The sequence below is a fragment of the Phocoena sinus genome, chromosome 7 (assembly GCF_008692025.1).
Source record: "Phocoena sinus isolate mPhoSin1 chromosome 7, mPhoSin1.pri, whole genome shotgun sequence".
Lineage (NCBI taxonomy): Eukaryota > Metazoa > Chordata > Mammalia > Artiodactyla > Phocoenidae > Phocoena > Phocoena sinus.
The window spans coordinates 93,053,426-93,073,311 of record NC_045769.1 but is presented as its reverse complement, the minus strand read 5'-3'; the positions used below and the strand labels follow the sequence as shown (position 1 = coordinate 93,073,311).

Here is a 19,886-nt window from a genome sequence, read left to right as displayed (position 1 = left end):
ACTAGAATACCTATATATCTCAAATGGGTCATAGATCCCATGTGGTCATTTCTGTTTTGCCCACTTAGCAAGTAATCATGCTATAATCATTAATTTTATCTCAGTGTGGACATTGCTAATATGTAACTTGTATTGAGTGTTAGCATTTTCCCCAATCACACAGTGTGTGATTCCTAAAACAGAATTTTTTTATTCTTTCTGTGTTTCTTGGATGATTTATTCTTTCACTAAGACCTCTTCTACCTTGGCCATTAGGAAATGTGTAATTTTGCCTAGATGTGGATTTCAGAGAGGATAAGAGGAAAAGAAACAGTATCATCAGCTTTTCCCTTGATTAAGACCGTGATTGTTTTTAGCTAATTGGTCTTTTTTTACAAACTTTAGGTGGTTTGTAGATTTGAGTTTTATTCTTTTTCTATTTATTATTTTAGCCGAGGTAGCTATTAATTTGAGCTCTCTATGTACTGTTGGCCCATCCAGAGGGCAAGGAGCCTAGATTTAACAGCGAGGCATCCTCCTGGTTCCTTACTGGCTGAGTGACAGGACAGATCTCTGTGTCACATAACTGCCTGCTTTCCCGGTACCTTAACTGCCAATCTACTTCTAAAGTTGAGGATTTTATCAAAAAAAATTGGGGCTGACAAGTTTCTATTTCGTGAAATAAGGACCATCATTTTCTAGGCTTGCCATCAGTTTCTACAAGCCAGGATATTTTTCCCCACAAAAATGCAGAAAGGTTATTCTCATAGAATAAAGATTATTATCCCATAAAAGGATAGTGATTTGATTGGATGTTGCTGTGAATTCTCCAGTACAATCACATTTCCCTCCCATCTGCAGCATAACTTGGAGAAGCCCCAGAGGATGAGCCTTCACTGCCTGGTGGAATGCGTGGTCAACTGTCAGCTCTCGGGGTGGACGGCTTGGACAGAGTGCTCACAGACTTGTGGTCATGGAGGTATGTGGCTTCCCTGTGTTGGTTCCCACAAAACAATTTAGTCTTTAAGTATCTCTCCGTATGCCATAGCTTGACACACGGGATAAGGCATGTTGGCCAGCTGGACATCACATGAGGCTGGCCCAGGGGAGCAGAGGGAACGAGCCTGGCCTCCTATGAGTCCTTTTTTATTTTTTAATGTTTCTTTTTTGTTGTTGAAGTATAGTAGACTTACAATACTGTGGCAATCTCTGCTGTCAGCAAAGTGACTCAGTTATACACATAGTAGGCGTTCTTTTTTTAAATATTCTTTTCCATTATGGTTTATCACAGGATATTGACTATAGTTCCCCATGTTACACAGTAGGACCTTGTTGTTTATCCTTCCTATATATTAGTTTACATCTGCTCAGCCCAAACTCCCAGACCTTCCCTCTCTCACACCCTTCCCCCGTGGCAACCAACCACAAGTCTGTTCTCTATGTCTGTAAGTCTGTTTCTGTTTCATAGATAGGTTCATTTGTGCCATATTTTAGATTCCAGATGGTGTTTGTCCTTCTCTGTCTGACTTACTTCACTTAGCATGATAATCTCTAGTGGCATCCACGTTGCTGCAAATGGCATTATTTCGTTCTTTTTTTATGGCTGAGTAGTATCAGTCCTTTATAATGAGGCAGAGGGTGAAGAACTGGCCTAGTAACAGTGACAGACCCCGGAGGGGCCGCTGACCCCATGGGACGGTGTTTATTGTAAAGGTCCTAAGTTCAACCAATTCAAAATTTGTTAGCCTCTGTGGCTTTTAGAAGAAGATGTATCCTATAAGTAAAATTAGTTCCTGTATCAGGTAAACCCCCCCAGTCACAGTGGCTTCATATCATAGATTAGAAACTAATTTTTCACTCCCATAAAGGAAGGGGTAGTTTCTGCTTCACGAAGTCAACCATGGACACAGATTGATGGAGGCCCTACCGCTTAAACATAATCAAGTTTCTCTGGAGGGTGATATCCAGCTCGTCCTGGGGAGGTTTTTATGGACCAGATTGGAAGTTGTGTATATCTCTGCTATCTATATTCCATCGGATAAAATTTGGTTGCACTTCTCCAGCTCAGTGCAAGATAGCAGAGTAGGAAATGTAGTTTCTGGATGGCTAGTCGCTTCTTAGCAACAGTGTTATGGAGGAAACGGTTCCTGTGGAGGAAAGGGAGTATAAATCTTTGCTGAACAGATAGCTATTAATACTATAAGTTCCTGGGTAAATAATGAACAATGGCAAGGAATTCAGGGGGCGGCTGATACTCGGGAGCTAGGCAAATGGCAGCAACAGATGGCACTCCAGCCATCAGGCTAAAGTAGGGACCAAAACATGTGTCCATATAAAGAGAACAAGGAGAGCATAACAGGCAAGCACAGAGCTGTGGTTTAGGATAGGGTTCTCATCCTGAAAAAGAGTTACAGTTTATCACAAGGTAAATGTCAGAAATTTGGAATAGGGACCTAGGGAAAATCCTGCTATATGGTTAGTCACTAAGTAGGGGAGGAAAAGGGAAGAAGAATTGCATGTTGGAGGAATCATGGAATCTGATGGGGAAAGGGGTTAAAAGACCTGGATCTGATCACCAAACAAAGATATTTGGAAGGAGGTTTTTAGAAGCTCTGTGACTGGACCACTGGAACTAGGATATGGGCTCATTTCTAAGCTATTCACAAATGAGCATACTGGGCATATTGATAATTCTCTGCCTTAGTTGGGATTGTCTGAGGAGCAAGCGCAGGATGTAGCAGGAAAAGGGGCTCACCTGCGAAGTCAACTCTAAGATCCTGGAGAGGGCAGAGCTGACAACAGTACTCAGGATATGCCTTAGAAAACCACAGCTAAGGAAGTTGAAATTTATTTCCATAAAGAGCATCACTCAAAATGAAACTCTGGGAATCACAATGTCCAGAAATAACAGCATGCCATCTCCTGCACAATTGAGAGCCTGCAAAAGCACCTCAGGAAACCAAATGGCAAATCTTAGGACCAAGATTTCAGTGATCGATTGACCTATATTAGTTTCTCAAATATTCTGATTGGCAGCATGTATAGTTTCCAGCTGGGCATCAACTTTAAAGTTGGGTAAATCGAGTTTCAAATTGCAGCTCTTTAGGCAAATGACTTACTCTATCTGAGTCTCAGCCTCTTCATCTCTAAAATGGAATTCATGCACATGTTAGAGGCTTTGCTTGGGGTTTGAGAATTAAATGCTATGAAGTATATGTAGGCGTCTAGCACAGTACCTGACACAGCATTGGTGTTTATTATGTGTTAATTTCCATCTCCACCTTCCTACGCGCCAGCAGGAAAGAGTGTTATCAGAGACTCCCTAGGGTCTTTTAAAGATTTTCCCATAGACTCAGTTCCTCTCATGGTCCACTCTCACATCTCGTCCTTTTACCCCACTCAAAGTCCATACATTAAAATCACAGTCTAAGTAATATTTTGAAAATGCAAAGCCAAAGAGTTGTTTTCCTATTGACTTAAGAGTCATTTATCCATTAAACAAATACTAATCTGCCCGTCATAGTACAATGTGTTGGACATGAAGCAGTGGAGGGGGGGGGGGAAGACAATTTCCCTCTTCTCATGATGCTTACAATCTAGTTGAGGGACAATACACAATAAACAAATAGGTAATATTACATGTAGATGAGTTCATTAAACTAGAGGTGTTATTTGCATTAGTGATGTGAATAACTGGTTGCTTCCCTGTCCAGCGTGAGCTACCCTGGTTATCCCACAGCCAGAAGCACTGCAGTCTTGTCCTCCTGGGCCTCTGCTAGGAGGTGTGACTCCCTTACAGCTATGAGAACAGCCATAAAGGGTAGCATGGAAAAGTAGAGAAGGGATGAAGTCCTGTATTGTGAGCATGGTCCACGGGGACCTGTAGGATCTCCCGCATGCCTGCCTCTCTATCCCCATCACCCTCCACCATCATGTTGGATCTCTCTGCTGTGATATAGTATATTTCAGTCACGATCTTGAGTGTATGCTTCCTTCCACCTTGATTCCTTGCCTCCCGTGGAATATCTCACCATCACCCCCACTATCACCTTCTAATACTTTAATTATGTATAAATTGAATCAATTTTTTTAGAATTTTTATTTTGTCATCGTGTCAATATAGACATTTTACAATGTTTCAAATGGCATTTTAAAAAAATATTTATTTATTTATCTATTTAGTTAGTCTGCACCGGGTCTTAGTTGCGGCACATGGGATCTTTGTTGAGGCATGCATGCAAGTATCTAGTTCCCCAACCGGGGATTGGGAGTGTGGAGTCTTACCCACTGGACCACCAGGGAAGTCCCTGAATCAATTTTAATATCCATCTGTCTAAGGAATCAATGACCTTGTTTGGGTTCTTCATAGGTGAATCCCTCTAGTTCCCATGAAGCACAGTACCTGGCACATGGGGGAAATCTCAGTTAACGTTTGTCACTGCCCAGGTGGTTCTGGACTATAGGGGAAAGTTTGAAGGGGAAAAGCTTGCAGACTGGATCGTAAGCCCAAAGTTAGCCAACCCCTGCCAGGGGCTATTTTCTCCTCTCTCTAATTAAACTCACAAGTCTTGAGTATCACTACTCAAGAATGTGTTCAATGCAAGGAGACAGAACCTCTGTTTATCATTATTTTTGCCCCAGATATCCTAATTCTGCCACTGTACAAAGTCAGTGAAACGTAACAGATCTCCATGTTATGCTAATACACTACCTTTGAAACTAAGACCCCCAATTGTAAGTTTAGTATTATAAAATATGACTTTAATTTTTCAAGCAGTTCTGTTAGTGCTGTGGACTCATGAGACCTCGTTAGTCTACTTGAAAAACAAAAACAAACAAGGAAAAATACTTTCCAAATCTGAATCCCACTATTAGAGATTTCTAGGCGATTAGAGTTTGAACTTAAATTCACCTTTTCTAATCCTTAGAATAATAAACAAAGACAAACGATCGAAAATTTCCTAAGGAAAGTCATCGTGTGACCTAAGGCACAGAAGGACTAAAGAAGGGATGTTAACTACGTAGAGAAATCGAATTGTGTAAAGCACTTGGAAGTCCTTTGATAGTTTCCATTGGCACATAAATATAGCACTAGTTATAAATCACCTCTAGCTAGCTTCTAAGGGTCTGCTAGGATAAGTTCTTGAGAATCCTTTCTTGACCTTTAGATGCCTTGATCTCCTGAATTAAGATGTAATAATGCCTTTTAAAAAAATATTCCATAATCCTGATATTTGGCAAACGTTCCAGGAATCTAAATTTATATGTATTCTATTTTTCCTTTATTTATTGAACCAGGATTTATAAAGTTTACATCTATTATCCATATCCTGACACCTATTGGCGCACTCTTTCACTGTCAAAAGTGGCAGTGCAGAAAATACATTATATGGTCATCCTGCTATTTTGACTTCTAGAAGTCAGGGCTGTAGAGACGTTTACTCATATATTTCACAAATACTCACTGGAAGTTTCCCCAAAGCCAGGCATTCTCCCAGGAGCTGAGGATACACCATGTATAGAAAGGATAAGATCCCAGGGAAACAAAGTCCCCTGACTTCATAAAACTAACATTCTAGTAGGAAACTAGATGGTGATGACAAGACAGGGAGACGGCAAATAGACAAGTGAATATACACAAAAGTAACAGACACTGATGAGTGCTGTGTCGAAACAAAAAACAAGTTATGTGATGGAGAATAACAAGTGTCTTGCAGGGGAGTGAGGGATGTGGGAAGAGAGGCCACTGAGGAGGTGATATTTATGTCAGAATCGAATGACAAGGTGCCGTAGTTCTTGTAACTGGTGTTTTCTTCACTAGGCTTCTCAGGGTTCAATCTCACAGGCATTTTTTGACTGCCTGTTGCATTCAAGGCTCTATATCAGAACCTACAAACAAAAATATAAAAAGGACCATTTATAAATTATATTTGTGCCCAATCTTCATCTTTACAAAAATAAATAAAATGACCAGTACAAAGAATAGGACACATAGTCCTTGAATTTTTAGGCAGCTACCGTCAGGACACTGCTGAGACAGCCTTTGTGGTTCTGTTCTGTTCTATTCTATTCTATTCTATTCTATTCTGTTCTGTTCTATTCTACCAGCCCTCAAACTATCAGTACTCTTCCAGCACCTCTCTTTTCTGATCACCAGCTCCCTGGTAGATAGTACTGTTTCCAAAATGAGACAACTCTGCATTTAAATCATGCCTTAATCCTCATGCAGCACAAGCTAAAAGTGACAGACAAACAGCAAATAATCAAATGCAGCAATGTATGGCACAGATGAACTTGTTTCTTAAAAGAGACCAAACTCTGGCGCCGAAAAGGTTGGAAACTACCATTGAAAAACATCTGCGCCTTGTCTCTTCTAAAATGGTGTGCCCGCAGCTGTCTTTAAAAATTTTTTTTTTCAATAATCACTTTATTTTATTTTTCCAATTCAGAATGTATTTATTTAGGGCCTTTCCATAGTCAGTTTATATTAATATAAGTTTGCCACCTTTTATTATTCCTTTTTTTTAACATCTTTATTGGAGTATAATTGCTTTACAATGGTGTGTTAGCCTCCGCTTTACAACAAAGTGAATCAGCTATACACACACACATATCCCAATATCTCTTCCCTCTTGCGTCTCCCTCCCGCCCTCCCTATCCCACCCCTCTAGGTGGTCACAAAGCACCAAGTTGATCTCCCTGTGCTATGCGGCCCCGCAGCTGTCTTTTGTACTAGCCGCTTTCTTTTTTCCAAGTGGTGACGGCAATGGGGCAGGGACCGCAAGAGGAGACAGAGTTTATTTAGTCACATGAAAGTGCGCAAGCAAGTTGCAGGGGAGTCTGACTTCAGCACCTGCGGCTCTCCGCTGACTTCTTTATCAAGAGCAAACTGCACACCGTTGTCTCCGTTTAGGAAATCACCGGGCTGTCGGGCAAATCCTAGCAAGCTGGGTGTCCTGGATGCTTCCCCCATAGCCACACTTCCCCATCAAACCCACAGAACTACATTGATCTGAGGGGAAACTTTGAAGTGAGCTCTTTATTTCCAAGAGTCTGGGTTGTCTCTTTAATGTACACCTGATGCTTGGCATATACTTTCTAATTGTGTTAAAGATTTCAAGGTTAGAACAGCTTGAATCCAATTTATTTCACGTTAAAGAGAGACTGATTCTAGACTTCCACTAAGGGATCTTTTTAGATAGATTTCAAAGATCAAAGCATGTAATAGAAGAGCTTAATATTTGGATTAGTGATGATCTTTGTTGAATTTTCATCAGTTCAGTGGAATGTAGAACTCCCTAAATTTAGCATATCATGAATTATTCATAATTATTATTTAAGCAAAACGTTCCAAGAAGGTTGTTAATCCCAGATTATGATTTGTTCCTCTTTCGTAGTTTTTAATTCAGGGTGTATGAGTTCATAATATTTTTCTATACTATGTAATCCAGCCTGCCTCTTGTGTTTCACAGATGGCATATGATTTTTCTGTCCACGCTAGTCCATAATGAAAATAATAATTTTGTATTAACTCCAAAGCACCACAAGTTTGTGCTTTCCAGCTTTTTTCTTTCTCTTTTTGTTTAAAGATTTTAAAAGGCAAGCCAGTAACCTTCAGTTTGTGTCTGAATAAAACATGATCAGTGTCATATCCTTGATCACACACAGTCCAATAGTTATAACAGCTCAAACTTACTGACTATATCAAGTAATTAGTTCCTATGACAGAGAACAAGCAGCTGAATTATAGAATGGGAAAAAAGAAAGACTAGAGGAGAATATCCAGTTTTAAAGCTGGCTTTTCCAATGGCCAGTTGTAAGACTGAGCCAGCCTTTGCAGAATTCACTTCCACTATCTTTTATCGGTAAAAAGATGAAATATTAGAATAATTGCTTTTTAATATCTATTGGTCAAAGGCACAATTATTGGTACCAGGAGTATTTTAGCTCTTTACAAGAGTACTGTGAAATTATAGGCATAACTTTACAGGTACGGGGACAGGCAATTAAGTAACCTGCTCAAGGTCACACAGCTTGTCAGTTGTAGAGGAAACATTTGAACCCAAGTTCAGGTGTCTTCTAAGCCCCATTTTCTCCACTGTGCCCCTTTACATCTGACACTGTATATGTAAATGTTCATGTTATGTACTTGGTCCTGGGTTGGGTGCTATGTCACTTTATAAAAATTCTCATCATTTTTAGGTGTATTTAAGAATAAGCAGAGGAAATGGATCTCAGATTGGAACATAAAGGGCAGTGAGGGCTTTAAGTCTCTCTGAATTTTAAGCCTCCTAAATGTATACTTGTCTCATAATTAGCAGTGTTGCGTATTATTATCTCTTCCATCTAATTGGAATATAGCTGCAGGGAGCCAGTCTTCCAGACAGGGAATGTGTGAGACTGATAGAATAGCTCCAAGATTGCTAAAATCACTCTCTGTGACTTTGTCATCTTGCATCTCACGGAGAGAGCCTCGTTGTGGGTATTTCTGCTGTATACTTACAGTGGTCTGTCAAGTTTTGATACCTCTTAATGGGTCTGGCATGTGACTGTTGGGAATAGAACTGAAAATAAGCAGCTAGAATGCATACGCACTGTCACAGAGAAATCTGGAGCTCTATCTCCAAGCAAAGGCAACGGGTGCCTAATCTGCCTTTAAGAGACCTATCTCACTCCCGTGATACCATGGTCTATCTTGACCTCTAAAACTGTGGTCTTGTTACTTCCTTACTTCGCTAACCCCACCCCCAAATAGATGGTCATGGCTGGGGCTCATCTATTTCACTCTGAAAAACTTATGGACTCTTTGCCTTGCCTAACTTGAGTGTTCTCTGTGATGAAAGGTGTCTGGATGCCTGAAGCCATTTTTAGACAAGCCAAGGAGTCCCTCTATAGGGGAAACTCATGGGCTGTAGCTCTGAAGGCAGAATCGTTACTGCACCTTCCATCTTCAGCAATGCCAAACACATGCTGAAGATCTATCTTGAGGCTGCAGATCAAGATCGTAGTTTTTCTCCACTCCGTTATATTAGAAAATAACCTTGATCCCCAATCCATGTCAATCCAGGCTGTGTATTTACGACAAACTTGGCACTTAAAAAATAAACTTGGATAAAAATTCCAGATGATGTGTGGTAAAAGAAGTAAAAAACAGATGTCCAGCAGAAAGAACTGCATGAAATTAACTGAGCATTTTATAGACAATCTAACTTACTTCTGCTTTCAGAAATTTACTCTGACAAGTACCCAAAAGCAAATAAAGAGTTATCACAGAGTAAGGTGTTAATACCATAATTGTAAGTAGTTTCTTCTAAAGGAAAATATGAAATGTGTGAATACAGGTAGCCCATTTATTGCAGAGGGGAGGCCTAAGTGTACTTCTCAAACTTGTTCAAGTGGCCTAATGACCTCAGCATAGCATCTGATACCTGACTTGGACCAGGTGAGATCTGTTGGAAAGCAGATGCTTTTGGAGTAAAAGCAATTTTTGTTCCCATCCTTCTAGCTGTGTGACTTTGCAAAAATTATTTACTTTCTCTGGGCTTCAGTTTATCACATAGGAAATGAGACTGGGATTCTTGTTGAAGTGATACATTTGAGGCGGGTGGGGAGAACAGGTGCTCTCGGGGGAAAGAAAACAAAGAAAGCAGGATAAGGAAGGGAACAGAACTAAGCAAGAATATGCTATATCATCTCTATATCCTAGAACGTTGTATTCACTCAATTAATTTAGACCCTCCCTCCATAATGAGGAATACTTTTATAATGACAAAAGGTATTATACAATAAATTGCCTTAACCACAGAGACATGTGTGATTAAAACTGATTAATAGATTGACCTGACCAGCTATTAACGAGGTGGTTGTTAGTATCCCTTTGCTTCTGTTTTCATTTATTTTGTAATCTGCTAGTATTTTCAACTGACTGATACTAGGTAGCAGCCACCAAAGGCTTAAGAATAAATTCAAAGTAGCAAATACTTAAAAATGGAAACAGTTTATTCAGTAACCTAATTTTTTGGTGCATATCAGGAAGGACCGTCATCACCTTGAGGTTAGTGACACTGAACGTCATTCTTTGTGGTGTAGGTTGGCCAACCCTTACAGATGTCAGCTCAGGAAGACCATTCCCTGCCAACGGTTGTGCACACGCCTTGAAAATGTAACTCATGGTTAAAAAAAAATAGTTCCCAGGTGGAAAGCAAACCAGTAACAGTAATATTCAAATAACATTCTATAAGCTCAAAGTGACTTCATATACTACTGTCTTCGTATTTACATGGCTACGGTATGTTGGAGTTTATAGGTAGGTTCATATAAATTGCTCAGATATTTAATGAACTATTTAAGGTTAAACAGGTATGTTCTTCATTGCTCTATTCTTATATATTTCCTTTTCCAATTTCCCATTCAAACGTACTTTGCATTGTGTGCCTGGGTCGTATTCAAATTGTCCAGGGCTATCAAAACCATGATTTTCAGTTAATTCGATGAGCATCTGTCAGGGCCCCAGAAGAACCATTGTGTAGAGCCTATCACTGTAACAGTGTTGGTGACTGGCTCCCCGGATCTGAGTGTATGGTCGGAACAGAGAACCATTGTGTTTGACTCCATCTCTATTTTATGAATGTATACATTGACAAATATATAACGAGTTTTTTGTGGTTTTTGGTTTTTTTTTTTTTTTTTGCGGTACGCGGGCCTCTCACTGCTGTGGCCTCTCCCGTTGCGGAGCACAGGCTCCGGACGCGCAGGCTCAGCGGCCATGGCTCACGGGCCCAGCCGCTCCGCGGCATGTGGGATCTTCCCGGACCGGGGCACGAACCCGTGTCATCTGCATCGGCAGGCGGACTCTCAACCACTGCGTCACCAGGGAAGACCTATTTCTTCCTTTTTAAAACAAACATAACCCATTCATAATGGTTCACAGCTATCTTTTTTTTTTTTTTTTTTTTTTTTTTTGCGGTACGCGGGCCTCTCACTGCTGTGGCCTCTCCCGTTGCGGAGCACAGGCTCCGGACGCGCAGGCTCAGCGGCCATGGCTCACGGGCCCAGCCGCTCCGCGGCATGTGGGATCTTCCCGGACCGGGGCACGAACCCGTGTCATCTGCATCGGCAGGCGGACTCTCAACCACTGCGCCACCAGGGAAGACCTATTTCTTCCTTTTTAAAACAAACATAACCCATTCATAATGGTTCACAGCTATCTTTTTTTTTTTTTTTTTTTTTTTTTGCGGTACGCGGGCCTCTCACTGCTGTGGCCTCTCCCGTTGCGGAGCACAGGCTCCGGACGCGCAGGCTCAGCGGCCATGGCTCACGGGCCCAGCCGCTCCGCGGCATGTGGGATCTTCCCGGACCGGGGCACGAACCCGTGTCCCCTGCATCGGCAGGCGGACTCCCAACCACTGCGCCACCAGGGAAGCCCTATGTAACGTGTTTTGAGGGTTTTTTTTTTTTTTTACTGCTTAAAATTTCCCACATCCCCTTTGTCAGTGGAGCCTCAGAGTGAAGCCTGACCGCTGCTGAGTTCAATGGGAGTGTGATCTGGTCCAATATGCTTTAAACCTGTATGCAGATACCAGTATTGGCCTTTCTTTGAGGGGGGATGTGTGTGTGTTACAACTAGTGTGCCCCACTATCTGTTTTCTTCTGGAAGTCTTACCATGCGATCCTTTTTCCTTCAATGCCAGAAATTATTGCTAATTTAACAGTAGGCCTAGTATCACTGTTGCTTATAATGAGTTCCCAATATTCCTAAAGGGAGGGGAGGAAAAGTTTCAGAGAGAATTGCTAGCAAACTTAACCTACAGTAATCTGGGTCTTTATTCAAGTGGAAACATTTTGGAGCTAGTGCTTTTCTCTCTTTTATAGCCTGAAGTGCAGAAGAATAAGAGAATCAGTTTCTATATCTCATTGGTATTACCCATTAAACATATTGTCTATATCAACTATTGAATTCAGGTTTCAAATAGATTTGTAAACCCAAACAAGAGTTGTCTGGAGAGTGTCCAAGAAATTTCTCTTATTCTTAGATTGGAAGCATGAGGATGTGGACGGCAGCCACCTTCACTCTTACTCCGAGGGCAGAAGGAGTGTAGGCTAGGGTGTAAGAGGTTGGGTGGGACCAGGCTAAATCATTATGGACTTCGTAGCTGTGTGCATTTAATGTGAAAAAGCCCAATAGAATACAAGTAGCATGCTTTATATACCCATTACAGGTTTGTTCCAGGGCCAGGTCTAGGAATTGATATGAAATAGTAGTTGTCAAAATAAATGATTAAAAATATTAAGATTTAGCCAGCACCTACTCTATTTTAGTTATGTTGTTAAGGTAGTTCATATATGGTATTTTTAAATTCATATACAACATGAGATTAGTCCAAGGAGTCCTCATCATCTCAGTATTCTTCACCTGAATCAGCATAACTGTGAGATCTATAGGAAGCAGAACCCCTCATACTATTAAAATATTTGCTGTTGAACTGACCACTTATAAAGCCGTCCCCCAGTCAACGAGTCTCCTGGATTAACGCACATGCCCTGTCATTGCATCAAGGTATTTGTTGGTCCGTCTCTAGCTGCAAATGGAATGTTTACCCACAAAAAAGGGGCACAAAATGGAGCAATCTGTACACCAAAGATTAAGCGGAGCTCTTGAGAAAATTGATGAAAAGTGACTCAAATAACAAAGATTCTATGATCAAACCGCAAAAGCCAGTCACAATAGAATAAAACTTTCATAGGGTCATCATAAAATTATGTAAAAAATATCAATGGTTGATTTATTCTTTGTCCTAATAATAACTGCATAGTTGCAATTACCTGCATGGTAGTTGATATTAGATAAAATAAACCCACTTGCATACTTTTTACTTGCAGAAAAAGTCCCATTTAGACATTTTTCATTATTTATTAAAAATAATTGAATTCCTATTTGAAAAACATTCATTTTTAAGTAGCATTTTCCCCAGCATGAATTATCCTCAGATAGTGACTCTCCGTATACTTAATTTTATTTTACAGGAGAGGAAATTTATGCTCAGAGGAGTTAAAGTACTTTCATACAGTCACATCATTTACAAGCTGTTAATTTGAGAGAACTGTTTCCAACTAGAGAATTTTGATGCCAAGTCCAGGTTTCTTAGCACCATTCATCAGCTATTTTAAAATGTTCTTTTTCTCATATTCTATATCAGATCATAACTTTAAATATCTTTCATTTGCCCACATCCTCCCCTGCTTTCTCCTGTCATGAGAAATCACTATCACAAAACAATTCCTTAAGTCTCCTGCCGTTAGAGGTCCCTTTTATAATAGAATAATTACTGCCGAGAGATAGGTGCAAGGTTGAATATTACATCCAGTGTGATGTTTAGAATTCCCAGGACCATTGGAAATGGTGGGCCTCCTTGTCTATACCATCTGTATTCCATGTAGCTAGATTTTATATTTACAACTTCAGGAATTGTGGGGAAAGTGCCTAATTTAAGGGATACTTTCTCTGATTATTTAATTTAGACAGCCAAATACCCCTGACTTAGAAAAAGGAACTTATTAAAAGATACCAAGTAACCCAAAGAAACTTGAGGTGCAGTAGGTACCTTTTATACCCTCGTGCCTTCATTAGCAATATTTTTCTTACGAACTTTAATATTAGCCAATTAAACATGATAATATACTTCAAAATGTAGAATGATTGTATGCTTCTTGATAGAAGTTGGCATCGTTTGAAAATCGTATCTTGGTGTTTGGATAGCAAAAGGCAGAGAAATCATATGGACGTGCTTTCAGTGAGTGGTTGTAAGACTTCATTATTTCAAAAAGTAACGGCATCATTTTTTTTTCCATTGACTTCATTAGGTTCCCCCCACCTTGATGTCCAGCAGAAAATATCTGTCACTTTAATGGAAATCAATAAAATAGTCCTAAAGTAATGGCCATGATGCATGCCAGCAGTTCAAGAACAAGCTTGAAGTTATTTGGTTTTAATGAAATAGAACCTCTTTAGCTGTGATAAAAGTGATACTACATTGTCATTATTCTTACATAGATGGATAGAGACCAGAGTGCAATGATAATGACATTCGGGTAGTAGATACTTAGTTCAAGAGAATAAACATAAAGATTATCATAAAACTGAAGAGTATTTAAACAAGAATTAATGTGAAATCTCGAGCCAAATGTGTTCATCAAGCAGGGACAGTGTTTCATATGAATAAGGTGATGTCCAACCTGTATGATTTGATTTGAGTGGTGCTGGGAAGGAACATCTGTCCAAAGCATATGTTCTTCTCAGTGCCCAGGGGGCAGAATGGGTAGATTCTGTTATTCTCAAAGCCTATGTTACCTATAATATGGAAAAATAATAGCATTTCCCTCCGGGGTTGTTATGATTATTCAGTGAGTCAGTATATTTAAAGTATTTAGAAAATTGCTTACCACGTGGTATCTGCCAAATAATTACGGTGATATATCATCACACATTTTCAGATACCAGATAATATCATATAGACAATTTATAAAAATATGAATTAAACAAATATTCAGTTAGTGCTTAATATATATGGAGTACCATGTTAGGGACAGAATCCCAGGCCTCAAGGAATTTAGAATCCAATGACTAGAACTTCCTAGTTTTCCTCAAGGGTCTTCTCAGAGAGAATTAGTTTACCACCAAATCTATGATAATATTCTGGTGGTCACTAAGAGGTCTAGTTCACTGAAGGTGTGAGTTACCCTTACTTCTCCCTGAACTTGAGGGCATGTGGGAATTCTTAGCCAAGGTTTTCAAGTGAATTCTGTGCAGAAGTGAAGTCATTACTCTCTTTCCATTTCTCTTAAGAGGTAAATGTAGAATCTTTGACATCAACGAAAAGACCCCACTTTTAATAGCTTTAACAGTATTCCCTCAACCTAGTCTCTTCTTAGCTCTTTCTGTCCAGCCACACTGGCCTGTCAGGCCCTCAAACCTGTTCTGCTCCTTCAGATTTCTGCTTAAAGCTCAACTGCTCAACTGATTCCTTCCCAGACCGGGCGGCATCCCCATAACATGCTCTCATAGGACCTTCTGTTTTTCCGTTAACATTTATCACAGATACAATTACATAATTAACTTTATAACACCAATGGAAGGGCATGGATTCACAGATAGCTAATAGTAATGAAACTATATGCACATCATACCTCACCAGTAAAAAAGGAGTAAGGACAAGAGGGAGTAGGAGGGAGAGCAAGAGACAGAAACAAAAACACTTAAATTCTATCCACTCTTCCACTTAATGAGCTTATGACCTGATGCCTAGGAGTGGGTATAAGATGACATGGGAGCCCTACTCTTTCTTGAGCTATTCTTATTAACCAATTTCCTTTCATTAGGAAATGGAGGACCAGCATTTGAACATATGTGTTTCAAACAACATGGCTTCTTCACACAAGTCAACAATTTTATCTTGTACTCAGTGAAAAAAGAAATTGGTCCTAAAATCTAGGAAAATTGGCCATGTTGAATTAATGGAGAGACACTATTGGAACCTCAGGGTGGCACCTTCCTAGGGAATTTTCCAGGGTAATTTGGATTATATGCAATTTTTACCTTACTTTCTGATTTAGAACCTAACAAGGAAGATACAACTCTATTTTTCTTTAGTATTTGTAATCCTAGCATGGAATATAAGGTCTGTGAAGGTAGAAGGTACATCTGGCGTTTTCACCACTATATTCCCTAGCCCAAGGCAGGATTCTTGGATTATTTTAAAGCTTAATAGATAACTATTTGTTAACATTCAGCCAGTGTTTATGGGGATCAGTCTATTTGGCAACAATACAGAGTTTGGACTTAAGCCGGCTAAAGTAGAAGACAGACAGAAGTTCAGATCCTTAAGCGTTATGCAGACCTTAGATAACTTGTGTCTCCATAGAAACCTAAATTAAAATGGCAGAAAAACTGAAACCTGGACGTGACAAAGTTCAGTGTGTTTTAATGAAGCCTTTTGTATGTAAGGCAACATTCTGTCCTTTAATTCCCTTTCCAAGCCAAACTCTAAGGGAAAAGCTGACATCTTCCTTATCATTTTAGGTCGAACGAGCCGGACTCGATTTATCATTATGCCAACCCAAGGAGAAGGACGGCCATGCCCCACAGAGCTTACCCAGCAGAAAACCTGCCCAGTGACCCCCTGCTACAGCTGGGTCCTCAGCAACTGGTCTGCATGTAAATTGGAGGTAGGTCATGGAATGACAGAGAAATGCTTCTCAGTATGTCCAAAGCACTTGTCTAGTCAAACCTATGTGCTGATGGCATAAATTTCACAATACCAGGGGCCTGGCACGGTGTATTTTTATGCAATGGAGAACATGGAAAAAAGAACCAAATGACTTAACCTCACACAGAGTGATATTGCTAGGAAAATAAATAGCCGTTCATTAGGCACTATTTATAATAAGCTGGTTCAGGGGACTTCCAATCTCTTTGGCCTTCTCAAAAATTCTCTATCTTCTTGGCTTGTTGGAAATATCAAAGCATTATGCAATTAGGCAAAACCCTGATGCTATGGAAATGCACAGCTTGCCGTAGACTCTATTTCCTAAAAAAGCACTTTTAGGCTTAGACAAAATCTTGCATGTGGGCAGAAAACCAAAAGTGTATGAAAGTTATATTTTAACATTATTACGCGAACCAAGGTTACTACATTTTCCTCAATGATTGCTTTTTATTGACCTGAAATATAAATGCCTAGTAACATAATATATCACATACCCAGAACTTTTGCTGGGTCAGCAAAGATCCTCTAGGGCATTTTTCTCTCTGGCTTCTTGTATAAGAAAAAGCACGTTGATTTTCTCTATTCTTATTTTACTGGTTTATCCTTCAGTTCATATTCCAAAGCAGATTTTAATTAGGTAACAATAACTTGGATTATGCATTAAGAAACCTGCAGAGTATTCTCATGGAGATGTTTAGCGTTCCTGTCAGGATGACATTGCCATGCAGCATTATTACCTTGCAGAAGTTAAATGCCCATGTATTTTAATAAGTCCCAGAGGAACAAAAATGCGTGGTACATTTGTTCAGTCTCCTTTTTACAGAAAAGAAGGTAACCATGCTAATTAATTAAATAGTAACCTAGTAGCTTTAAATACGAATACTTTGTCTTAGGCTAAAACCCTCTTTCCTGAACCTTCAGCAATTTTTTAAGTGCTGCTTGGAATCACAATTAAGAAAATGGAAGATTTCTCCTGATAATTGTTGAGAAAGTACAGAAAATAAATTCAAAGAATTCAGGAACCCATTGCAGGAGAAGGGAGAGAAAACACAGGAAGAAGAGGGGAAGGATGGGGGACAAACTCCACACTCCACGTCTTACCAGCCATACAACTGCTACTGTACCTCACATGTTCTTTTGTACTTTCCCTTTTACCTTCTCAGGTATCAGGAACCTTTTTTTTTTTTAATAGACATGTCTGCCAATTTGTCCCATAGGAACATTAAGGGGAAATGTCAAATGTAATGTTTCAGTTTGCTGTCAAGTATTGAGCTTTAGCCAGAACCACAGGGGCCAGAGTGGTGGGTTGCGAACATTCTCTGTAGCAGTGCTGGTGGGGATAGAGAGGGGGCGTTGTGGCTTCTATTGGAGATACCCGGGCACGGAGGCCCTGGAGACCATGAGAGCAGGTGTATCTAGAAATTTGAGAAGTGTCTCAGATTTCTAGATGAGGTTATTCCCTCACTGACACTGCCAGTCGGGAGGCAACTGGAGTTGGACTCAATCCAGGCAAAGCTCTCAAAAACCAAGGCTGTAGTAATTATTCCTTTGTGGGCACCTTACCCAAAGGAGGCCAGTCAGCATTCTTCCCCAAGAATCTGGAATGGCATTGAAGCTGTTCAAAGATACTATCTTCAGGAATTCTTAGCTGCCACATTTTCCCACCTTGTAGGTAAAGTTAGTCACTTAGAAGCAAGAAGAACAAAGAAGGTGACGCTAAAAAGCAGAGGCAAAAGAGAAAGTGAATCTTGATGATATTTGAGTTGAGTTTTTCCTGAGTTTGAACTGTACTCCCGCCCTTCAAAGCCTACTTGTGAATGCTTTGTGAGGTAAATTAACACAATATCTTTTCAGCGAGTTGCCTTTTCTTAAACATTTATGTAAGCTGAGTTTGGGGAATTCCTGATGAAAATACACGTGGGCCTCCACACACAAAGGAAGCGCACTTCTCCCACAGCTGTCCTGCTTTTCCTCGTTCTGTAATACCTGCCAAATGCAGGTTGAAAGCTCATTCACTGGAGGTGGTAGAGATGTTGAAGTGGCTGATTGCCATCAAATGTACCGAACCCTAATAAGAGGAGCTCGCACAGGGCTCAGTGGATATGCCAATCCTGCCTCCGTCTGATGTGGAAAGGGATTTGCAAATGGAAATCTTTATCCTCAGGCTTCACCTTTTTTCGGGGTTTCCTAACTCTTCCCAAGTTCCCCAGCTGATAGCACGCATCCACACGTACGCTGCAAAACCCGTTTCGGAGCTCAGACTCTGGAGTCCAGCAGGGCCTCATTTTGGTCAAGATTTTTTCCAGTTCCTCGCTCTGCAGTTTTTGTCAAGTTCTCAAACTCTCCAAACCTCTGTTTTCTTATGTATATCATGGGGGGTAGCAAGAGTAGCTGTTTTGCTAGGGGGTTTTGGTAGGGATAGACAAACTAATATGTAGTGCTTAGCATAGTATCTGACGTAAGTTCAGAGCTCAGTAAATTGAGGCTGTTGTTACAGGTTTGATTACAGCTCTGATTATGATTATTAGCACCATCTGCTGATCCACATCTGGCGATGCCGATTCAGAGTATACAGAAAGTCCCTTAATGATCTGGACAGGAGAGAGTCAGTGACAGGATCCTTGCCGTTGACCATCTGGTTCTAAGACACCTGGCTCTGTTTTCAAGCCCGAGCGTGTGAAGTCTCGTGAGTGAGATTGAATGAATGCTTGCTTTATGAATGAAGCTATCATGCTGACGGTGATTCCTCTTCATATAGTAGCTGTTGTTGTCAAGGTACGAGAATAAGGTTGATCATGGATACATACTAGGAGCACATTATTGTTCGTCTTGGTTTTGAAAGTGATCCCTGATGTAGACTTGTTTCCTGTCACTTCTGCACACCCCATCTCCTGGAATGTCAAACAAAGCTCTAATCAATTGCATCTCCTTGTTACCGGAGGTTCCAGAGAGCAGTAACTTCAAATTTCAGACACGCTACCGTATCTTCAGACTCCAAGTTCACGAACTCTGACACTCTATAGCGAAACGTACACCTTAGACAATTCTGCCGTGGACCCATCATCTGGAATAATAAGTGATAGAGAGAATCCTATCACTTAGAGAGAATCCCAAACAGAAATTTAACTTACGCTAGGTATTTTCCACTTTAGGGAGTGAACATTTACCAGAACATTTAGTTTGAATGAATATACTGTGAATTGGTGTTGAACTTCTACTTCTCCGAAAAGAAGCACACTTAGGTTCAAGATTAGGTTGCCTGTTTTAAACAGTTTCACGGTGACCGTAGAGACGAGTAGAGCAGCTATGAGGTGTTGATAGATCCAGCGTGGGGCTTGCCCTTGTTAGATAAACAAATCATAATTCTCGTGAAGACGGCTCTAGAAAAGGAGGTGGTCGTTCCTATTTGTGTGTCTGCTCAGTTTCATCAGGCCCTACGTTGCTGCAACTCAGGAGGAGGACAGGAAAAGTCTCCTCCAAGTCTCCCCTTTTCCTTTCTGCCAGTGTGGCTTTGAATCCGAACTTCCTTCTGTAAAGAATTTTTCTCAGCAGCCACTCTGTACCATCCTGCACATCCGGCAGTCCATCCACAACCTGCCCTTGACGCTCAGCAGCCGCTGCCTCAGTGCCTTGACCTGGCTGGTG

The 19,886-nt window shown here is 40.5% G+C and overlaps 1 protein-coding gene across 1 annotated transcript in view; it reads left to right on the top strand.

Moving 5' to 3' along the window:
- The window catches only part of THSD7B (thrombospondin type 1 domain containing 7B), a 900,946-nt gene that overhangs the window by 859,712 nt on the left and 21,348 nt on the right, over positions 1–19,886 (top strand). The window contains exons 20-21 of the mRNA XM_032638606.1: positions 841–958; positions 16,055–16,200. Of these exons, the coding sequence (XP_032494497.1) occupies positions 841–958; positions 16,055–16,200 (264 nt within the window). The remainder of the gene's footprint in view (positions 1–840; positions 959–16,054; positions 16,201–19,886) is intronic.